This window comes from Astatotilapia calliptera, chromosome 22 (genome assembly GCF_900246225.1).
Source record: "Astatotilapia calliptera chromosome 22, fAstCal1.2, whole genome shotgun sequence".
Taxonomy (NCBI): domain Eukaryota; kingdom Metazoa; phylum Chordata; class Actinopteri; order Cichliformes; family Cichlidae; genus Astatotilapia; species Astatotilapia calliptera.
The window spans coordinates 2,179,862-2,189,337 of record NC_039322.1 but is presented as its reverse complement, the minus strand read 5'-3'; the positions used below and the strand labels follow the sequence as shown (position 1 = coordinate 2,189,337).

General features: G+C 41.2%; 1 protein-coding gene across 1 annotated transcript in view; it reads right to left on the bottom strand.

The window, feature by feature from the left end:
• Positions 1-3,766: 3,766 nt before the first annotated feature.
• Positions 3,767-9,476, bottom strand: part of LOC113015011 (venom phosphodiesterase 1) — a 42,960-nt gene continuing 37,250 nt past the window's right edge. Inside the window, exons 24-25 of the mRNA XM_026156901.1 lie at positions 5,752-5,908; positions 3,767-4,259 (exon numbers count right to left, since the gene is read on the bottom strand). Coding sequence (XP_026012686.1) covers positions 4,086-4,259; positions 5,752-5,908 — 331 coding nt within the window. The 3' untranslated portion in view covers positions 3,767-4,085. The remainder of the gene's footprint in view (positions 4,260-5,751; positions 5,909-9,476) is intronic.

The window sequence follows — 9,476 nt, the reverse complement described above, 5'->3', positions numbered from 1 at the left end:
TCTATATGTCAGGTTGGGTATCAGATGCCACCTCTCTGGGGACATCTCAGGCCCTCCAAGGTTTGGAGGCCTATCTCCCCCTACCACCACTCCCCCTGCCGGTGGCAGACGCCCTCAGGTGTCGGTGCGTTGGTGGTTCTTTGTGTCTGGGGGTGGGCGTCCAGGTACACACCGGCTCACTCCTTGGCGGCCGCTTATCGGGGCCTGGAGCCTGGGGCTCGCTCGGGCCACTTCAGAGGTGGGGTGCCCCCGGCCTCTCGGCCTGGGGCTCGGTCACTCAGGCACGGCTGGCTGCCGGCGGAGCTCACGGGCGCGTCACTGCAACTCCCCCTGGCTTCTGCCCCGCGGCTGCTGAGTGAGCCCTCATCTGGGACTCTCCTCAGCTCTTACTGGGACAGTGGCGCGGCTGCCCCTCTGTTGGTCTTCCTTGGTCTCTTGTGTTCTGGGGGCCTCTGGATGTCTGGAGTTTTGATCTCCTCCACACCTGCTTCACACCCTGGAGGACGGGGCTGTGGCCCCCCCACACCCTCTAGCAGATCATTGCATGAAGGAACCTTTTAAAAAAACAAGCGCGTCCATGCTCACAGGTGTACACACGGGTGATCACACCCACAAACTACACCCTTTTTGGCTCCTACCTCAAAGCACACTGTGTTCTGTTGATCTTATGTGCTGCACAATAATGTTTAACATTTAGTATTTACTGTCATATTCCCATATATCATTGTGATGTTGTTTATTCTATTACTCTTGTTCTCTTCTGCTTGCTTTCTTTTTTCTTTCTCAGCAGGTGATCCAGGTGATTGATATATGCATTTTTTTTTCTCTGCCCGTTCTGTTGGTTTTTGTCTTTTGCCCTTCTCCCCCGTCCCTCTTCTCAGCTGTTTCTCTTTCCCTCTTTCTTTCTCCCCTTCTTTCCCCCAGTCAAGTCTGTCCCGTATTCAGTAAGTGAAAATAAAATAAACAATAAAAGGTGAATCAAATGGACCATTACGGCAAGGCTGGGATGGTCAATTTGGTAAAGTAAATCCGTTGGGCATCTTTCTTTGCCTTTAGACAACAATTCTGATGCAAAAGAGCCAAACGGGACAGGCCAAAAAAAATGAAATAAAATAAAATAAAATTTCGATTATTAAATTTAAGTACCTGGGACACTTTATTTATGTGACTCTTGAAGGATAATGTTGGGTCTAGAATGACCCCAAGATAATTAAATTCTGGAGCTAATTCAAGCTCTGCTCCATCCAGGAATATGTTTGACTGCTTCAAGTTTAAGGAGCGTTTTGAAAAATACATACCGACAGTTTTTGAGGTGTTCAACATTAGGCATGAGTCCTCCAGCCAGCCATGCATTAATGCTAAAGCAGCTGTAAGATCTTTTGCCACCTGCTGGACACTATTTGCTTGCGTATATATAACTGCATCATCCGCATACATTTGAGTAAATATATTTGGACAGACCTCAGGTAAGTTATTGATAAAAAGAGAGAACAATAAGGGCCCTAGAACAGATTCTTGAGGAACCCCTGTATCACAGTCTAAATATGGAGATTTAACCCCATCCAACACCACACACTGTTTCCTGTGTGAGAGATATGAGGCAAACCACTGAAGAGCCTGACTGGAGATATTAAACTGAGTCAATCTGGACAACAATATCTGATGGTTTACAGAGTGGAAAGCCTTCTTCAGTTTCCAGCTAAACATGATGTAGCATGTTCTGACTGAGATTTCTAGAAAAATTCAAACGTACAGCTCTGTTATCACTTCCAACATAAATGAAGACAGAAAACTAAACAGCAGTGACGTTTGTAGGGTTACTGAAGTTGGGCTAGCTGGTATTTAATGATGTGCTACGTGATAGCTAGCGACACAGGCTTGGCTTCTAGAAATCGGGCAGCGATTAATACAAAAAAATTCCATCCAAATATTAAAGACAATCAATTTTGAGCCTCAGTGGATCTGTTAAACCTTAGCACATAAGTGTCAAACTCTGGCCAGCCTAATTACATTTGGCCCGCGAAGCCATACCAAATTACTAGAGCTGGCCTACTGGTATTAAACAGCTAATATATATATCGTTTAGTATTAAGCTTTGCTTGTTCCATATTCAGTCTTTCAGCAAAACCTGTTTGAGTCCATAAGAGAAGATTCATTCTTATATCTGGAGGAAGATTTTTTTTTCAATAAATATTAATGTTAAGCTGCGACTTTGTTCCAGTTTTGAATTTTGGCCCACTGTGTTTTTAACCTCCTTTTTCATCTTGTTGAACTTATTTAACCAAAAATAAATCAGGTCATTTGAGCTCTCTTCGAATCCTAGCTAAACATCTAAATCATAGAATCAGAGGTGATGAAAGAAGAGGTGCAAGTTAGGATCTGAGGTTATTGATCCCGTGGTTTTTAGATCCACCTATGGAGACGGTATAGTTTTGCTCCAAAATCTTTCCTCTCGTCTTACTTTTTAGACAAACTTTGTTTAATCTCGCAAAAATCACAAATTTTAAATATAAACAACATTACAAGAATAATCCATAAATATTATGTGTACAGTATTCGATCACTCTGGGATTGTAAATGAATACATTAATTTAAAATGTTACACAACTGTTCTCGAAGCATGCTTGCATAACAATATGGCTTTTTTACTGGCAAAAGGCTCTCGGGACTCATAAGATGAGTCCTCAGGGAAGTGTCACCGCGGCATCATTTTACCTTGTCCACTGTAATTTTCTTTCAAAGGTGCTTGGGCTTTTGTAAATTGTTATTTTACTGCACGAGTCATTCAGTAACTACTTTCATTTTTACTTGCAGTCTTATTCACACATTCACAGAGCTGTAGAGTAATCCATCTTCCAGAGAAATCCACTGTGATGACAGTAGCACTGCTTCAACGGCAATAATAATAATGACCACCACACAGGTGACTGTTGATGTATGCTATACCAGTAAAGGTTATTTCAAGTCACTCCTCCACACATTACTGCCCTTCACTAGAAGACTGTCCTTGTACTTTTGAGAACAGCTTATAAGTCTGTGAGCAGGAAATTACCCTGTGTCAGTACCAATGAAGAGTGGAATTTGGATGACCCCTTCAGGCAGGAATACCCCTTCATTTTGATGTAGCAGGCGAATAAACATCCAAACCAAGAGAACTGTAATGTGTCATCAGCAAGGGACCGGGCTCCAGAGTTTTTATCCTGAACGCCATTTTTATCCATTCTGCAGTTTTTGGCCCACAAATACAGTGAGTAACTTTGTTTTTACTTGTGTGATTTTTCCTCTTGTTAGACCACTAATCACATGCTTGCCCTGAGCCAAACATTTAAAAATGTTGTGAGCATCAGCAGCAAAATGTTCATGCTGTGGTTGTGTTTCCTGTAGAATTTGGTGCAAGTTGGACATGTGTGGTATTCGAGGTGTGTCACAGTAAGGGTTTTGTCTCTGAATCAAAAATGCTGTTTGTGCTAGTAGATAATGTGTCATCTTCTCCATTTCTGTTATTCTCTTCCAAACGGTTGAGGCAGACTGTGACCCACCCATGAAACGTTACTGAGAGGACTTGTGACTTGCACCCTCGTTGGATTTTTACTCACATATACTTACATATTTGCAAAAATATCTCTACTTCTATCCCAGAGTGTGGAAACACAGGTGTTCTGTGTGAAACTTTAAATTGAACGTCTTTAATTTTAATTAAAGACAGACTTAATTTAATTTTTTCCATCCCAGAATTATGAGTAAAAAGTCTGAGTTTTTTAGTCTCCTTTTTCAGTGGAGACAGAACAAGTCACTTGAAAACTTCCAGATCAACAGAACCACCTTCTTGGGGGATTTCCCTGCCTGAATGACTGAGCAGGCAGTCAGTTTATCCAATAACAAACCCAAAATCTCTGCGATAGGAGAGAATATAATACTGTATATTATAAATAACTTCTTTTAGGATCAGTATGGATGTTTTTTTTCTGTTTTGAGAAGACCCAATGACAATGTTAATTCCTTCAACTTCTACTTTATTCATTGATGAACTGATGACCAGTGCTACCAGTGTCATGACATAACTAAAGGAGTGCTTATGGGTTATTTTATTGTTTTCTGTAAATGGCTGCTGTGGGGCGGGTCTTCACCCTCAGCAGCTCTGGGACTGGTCGGTTGCTACCCTGGTAAAAGTCCAGCCCTGTGAGCCACTCAACATCCCTGACTCGTGCCTGGTGGAACCACATGTGATCTTCAACCCACTGAGATTCTGCTTCTGTACTCTGTGGAAGGAAAAAGGCAAAACAATTAAAAATCATAACTTTGTATGGATGCCATTCCCCATGTTTATGAACAGTGGAACTGTTTTGAATATTGTTTGCGGTAGCTGTGTACCAGCTGTCTCAACAGAGCGTTTTTGCAGCTATACAAGTTGATTAAAGCTTAGTGAGCCATGATGACGATGGACATCTTTGGCAACAATGTCTTATATCTTCATTAATTTATTATGGTAATTGATCAGCACTATTTTACTGTATTGAATTAAAAGAAAGTAGTTAGTACTTTCAAGCTATTTAGAGGGTTGAGTGTTTTGGACACTTCTGGGTTCATTCAGTCATCATTCAGTCTTTTTTTTTTACAACAATCTTAGAGTAGGTTTCTGTGTTCATGGTCCATAGCTAGTGGGTTTTCAAAATAATTCAACATAAATCGAATGAATATGACTTGTCAGTAAAAAGTACATCCACACAACTTGGGAGCATTTCTGCCAATACAACAAACAAATAGTTTCTATTATCTTTGGGAGATAAAAGCTTGTAACACATTATGTTATTCCATCACAAAGTCCCTCACTCCTCCGAGGCGCAAGACCTGCTTGAACTCATGTTAGCCAGCTAACTAGCATGAAGGAATATTTAAGCCAGTTCTTGATATTTAGCTAATTTTGGACTCTGAACAGCTGGAATCAAACATCTGTCTGATGTGTGTTCTTGTTTCTTTTTTCAGAACATCTGATTAACGTGAGCTACTTCCTGCTTCTCTTTCTCATCAAGGGATCGCCTCAAAAGGTAGAGCTGCATATTTCACTAGGCAGATTTTTAAGTCGAGGCATTTTAGATCTTTTGCCCGTCAGGCAAATATGTAAACCACTACATTACAGTATGTCTGACTTATGTAATCCAGTTTACCCTCTTATTCTTCTACCTTTCCTGCACCAGGGTACGTTATTTGAAACACTGTATATGTCTTACATTATATAACAAATCCATGTACAAAACATTAAAAATATACTTATATGTGACTATACTTTAGTTTATCACAGAAACACACATTGAGTGTTATATAAGGGTTATTTCATGGCAAACAATGTGATATTTTGTCCTGCAGCAGGAAATGTGGGAGCGAACAACAGTTTCCTGGTATCTTGGCCAAGACTGGTAAATGTTTATAAATGGAAACGATTGAAGAAGAAAAAAAACAAGGAAGAAAAGGGAACTAAAAAACCCCAAAAAAGTCAATAAGTTTCAACCTGCTGCAACCATGCTCTCAGTCTACAAATAGACATGAATTGTATTGCCATAGCAAAGTGTTATCGCTATATGGGAACAGAAGACAATGGAGCCTTGTGAATGGGTTGAGTGAGGAATAGTAGACTATCATTCGGAGTCAGTTTCACATTGAGCAATACAAAGTGTTTCAGTCATTTTTCAGGCTGTGGTCACTCAAAGTGAGTACTGTTTTTTCTTTGAAAAACTATGACATCAGGACACTTACTTTGCAACTTTCCAGGTTGTTAGCTCTGTGAGGGAGGAGGAAGGATACAGTCTGCAGCTCGCTGTCACAGGAAGTCACGCTTTGAGCAGAGTCCCTGCAGCTGGTCAACACAATAAAGTAGTGTGTGGGGATGGAGATGTTTGTACCAGGAAGAAACCTAGAGTCCCACAGAAATGCACACAGTCATTAGCAAGCTGATTTTCTAACAGTCACTGTTGACCTTAGCAGTGTGACACAGAGGAGCTCTGTTGGTGCAGATGTTGAATTCCATTTAAATTATAGTTGAACTCCTGGGGTCCGTTCTTCGTACCTCGCTAAGTAAGTTAGCTGGATTAGATTGTTGACGATTTCGCGTGATCTTGGATCGTTCGGTTCCCCGAAGCTCATCCGGGACTTGCTGTCATAGCAACAGAGCCGTAAGCGTAAACCTGCTCGGGAGCAGGTTTACTTTATGTAAACAGGATTAGATCGCGGCCACGCAGGTATGTCCGCTTCATTTATACGAAAGCAACAGCGATATTCCACCACTGTTTCACCATAAATAAATAACATCAATGTAACTAAAGATAATGCAGCACTTGATCCTTTTATTGATGTCACACAGATACATACAGGTCATTTCCTAAAAAAGGGAAATGTACTATTAACATTCTATTACATGTATGTGATTATTACAGATGTAATTCATATTTCAGAGTAGTAATTGTAAATTACTTCGTGTAATCAAGATGAGAGACCACGGCTATAAAAGCGAAGGTGGATTTGGGAAGCCTGTCGCAGCCATGTCCTGTCCGTATACGCGAGCAGCCCATTGCGGAAGGTGCAAGATTGATAAGGAGAGTCCTCAGAATTCAGCGTATATTGCGGGATAGACAGGATCCTTTAGCTCAGCGCGACAGTGTGCTCATAGAGAGATATCGATATTCCCGTGAGGGTATTATTTACTTAACCAACTTGTTGACGAGGGGGTGCAGGACCACCACCTGTCTTTTTTTGCTCTGCCCTTTTCTTGGTTGCTGTTATAAACAAACAGATTATTTCAGGGTCTCTGTCCAAGAGACTAAAAGCAATATAAGTGATAAATATTACCATTCTGTAGAATATTCTTATATTCCACTTTTACTTGTTCCCATGTTCTAGTGGGTCCTGTTGTGGCTCTAATGTGAAAGAGGATATAATGTAATATAATAAATCTACCCTACCGCCTACTGGTCTTGGCCAGAGGGGCCGATGGCGCGATATGGCAGCCTGGCTTCTGTCAGTCTGCGCCAGGGCAGCTGTGGCTACAACCGTAGCTGCCTCCACCAGTGTGTGAATGTGAGAGTGAATGAATAGTGGCATTGTAAAGCGCTTTGGGTGCCTTGAAAAGCGCTATATCAATCCACTCCATTATTATTGTTATTATTGAATTACTTACGAGTTTAATTTGTCAGCAACTTTCTGCCAGCCCTCTCTCCTTGCTTTTGCAGCCTTTGCAGTGTTCCCTTGCGTTCTGATTAAACTCTGAAACTCCTGAAATCCCTCACTCAAGGGTTCTTGCTCTGCTGCCGAAAAATACCGAGCGCGCTCCTTCGACATCTTCGCCGACCAATCAAAGGGTTGCCGATCAATGTTTCTACTATCGATGCGTAGCCCCTTTTAAGCCACCCAGTGATCTCACATTACTTCATCCAGCTGTACTGATCGTCAACAGCAGGTGTGTTCGGGGAACCGGATTAGCGAGCTCACGGTTAGCGCGATGATTTGGTCTTGGATGTAGTAAGCGACGTACGAAGAACGGACCCCTGGTCTCAGATACAAGCCTGATCTATGAACAACAAACACAAAATCCTACTGCAGAACGAGTAGATGGTGTTACTGCAAGAAAACCTATTAGGCCGTCAGGTGCTTACTGTATGTAGTCCACTGCAATATACGCTATGTTTGCAGTTTTATCCTAAGTTACATATAATGTAACTTTAAGTTACATTATATGTAACTCATGGTTATGCTATTTCTAAGTTACTGATGCTGCTGGAAATTAATATCCGAGTCACTGAAAATATTGACATGTATATTATAGATCAAAAGATGAAGAATGATAAGTCATAAGGAAAAAATAAAAGAGATCAAACAAGAAGCTGTGTTACTTTTACTGTCATTTTCATTTGTTGTGACTGTTTAATTAAGTCTATTATTTTTTTATGGCCCCGCCCCTCCCTGAGCCTGGTTCTGCCGGAGGTTTCTTCCTGTTAAAAGGGAGTTTTTCCTTCCCACTGTCGCCAAAGTGCTGCTCATAGGGGGTCATATGATTGTTGGGTCTTTCTCTGCATGTATTATTGTAGCGTCTACCTTGCAATATAAAGCACCTTGAGGTGACTGTTGTTGTGATTTGGCGCTCGCTGTATAAATAAAATTGAATTGATTTATTTATTTACACCTAAACTATAACTAAACGTGGTTGTAGCTTTAGTTGCCATGACAACACCCATTAGTTTGTGAGGTCATTTTGAAGCCTCGTTAGCATTTAGGGTGCTGTCATGTCAGTTTGGAATGCTAAGCTATCAACTTATTACCATTTCTTAGATGCCTGAAAATGCTCTGAAAGCCAGCTACACCAAAAACACGTCTTTAATAAACTCCAGTAGGCACAGCCATACACATATGGGGGGCAGGCACAAATTAAAATAAATAAATACATAAGTTGAACATAGCAGCACTGTTTTTTCCTTTGCAGCAAGTCAGTGTAGAGTGCCTGAACACCAGAACGATGGACGGATGATGGCTGGAAAAACAAATACTTTACTGTTATGATCTATCAGGGTGGGTCTTATCTCATTTAACCTATGACCCATAAGCAAGGAAAGAAACATTGTTTGAAGAAACATTTTCCCAGCTGCTGAATTACCACCAGCACGTTATCAATGCCCAGGATCAGTTAACCGACAGAACAGAGGCTCTGCTCTGTGGTTTCCTTATCAAGCCGTCTTTGTTATATCCATCCCATACGGTGTCTGAGTCAAGTCTGTATTTTGTGGTGTCACACTCTCCTACAAGATCACATCACCACATGGTGATTGTCAGACCTCCTTTGTTACATGCTCGTATTAGTGTTCTTCAGTCTTTAACTGATATTGTCTCTGATCTCTCCAGGTATGAGTGTGGATTTCATCTTGGAACCCTGCTTGTGTGGAACTCATCTAACCTGAGGACCGTGGGATCATCTGGCTGCTCTTACCAGCTCCGGTGTGTCTTCCTTGAAAGGAAAGGACTTATTTGTTCTATTCTTATTTGCAGATTCTCCGTCTGGATTCCCATTTGGAAATTCACATTCCACCAAAGTTTTTCTGTGTGCCTCCAACAAATGAGACTGTTGCAGTCAAGAACAACAATCACGGATTCTTCTCACCTGGACCTCAGTTAACAGTATCGATCTTCACAGGCAGAGCTGATGTGTCTCCCTCTACTGAAACCACTCATCCCTTTCAGTTACTATTTGCTTTTGCCTGCCTTTCAATGAACCAAGGTTTATCAGGTAAGACCCACACCGAGAGCATTTCAGGAACATTTAAAATATTTTATTCAAGTATCTTTGATTCCAGCTGTTCAGCTATTTGGCCACAAAGAAGAAAAGCGAACATGGCAGCAGCCAAACTGCTAACATTGAGCCTTGATTTCATCGTCATGTGACTTTAGTTTTACTGCATTTGAAACATTTTGATAATTTTTTAGATGCTCATTTTTTT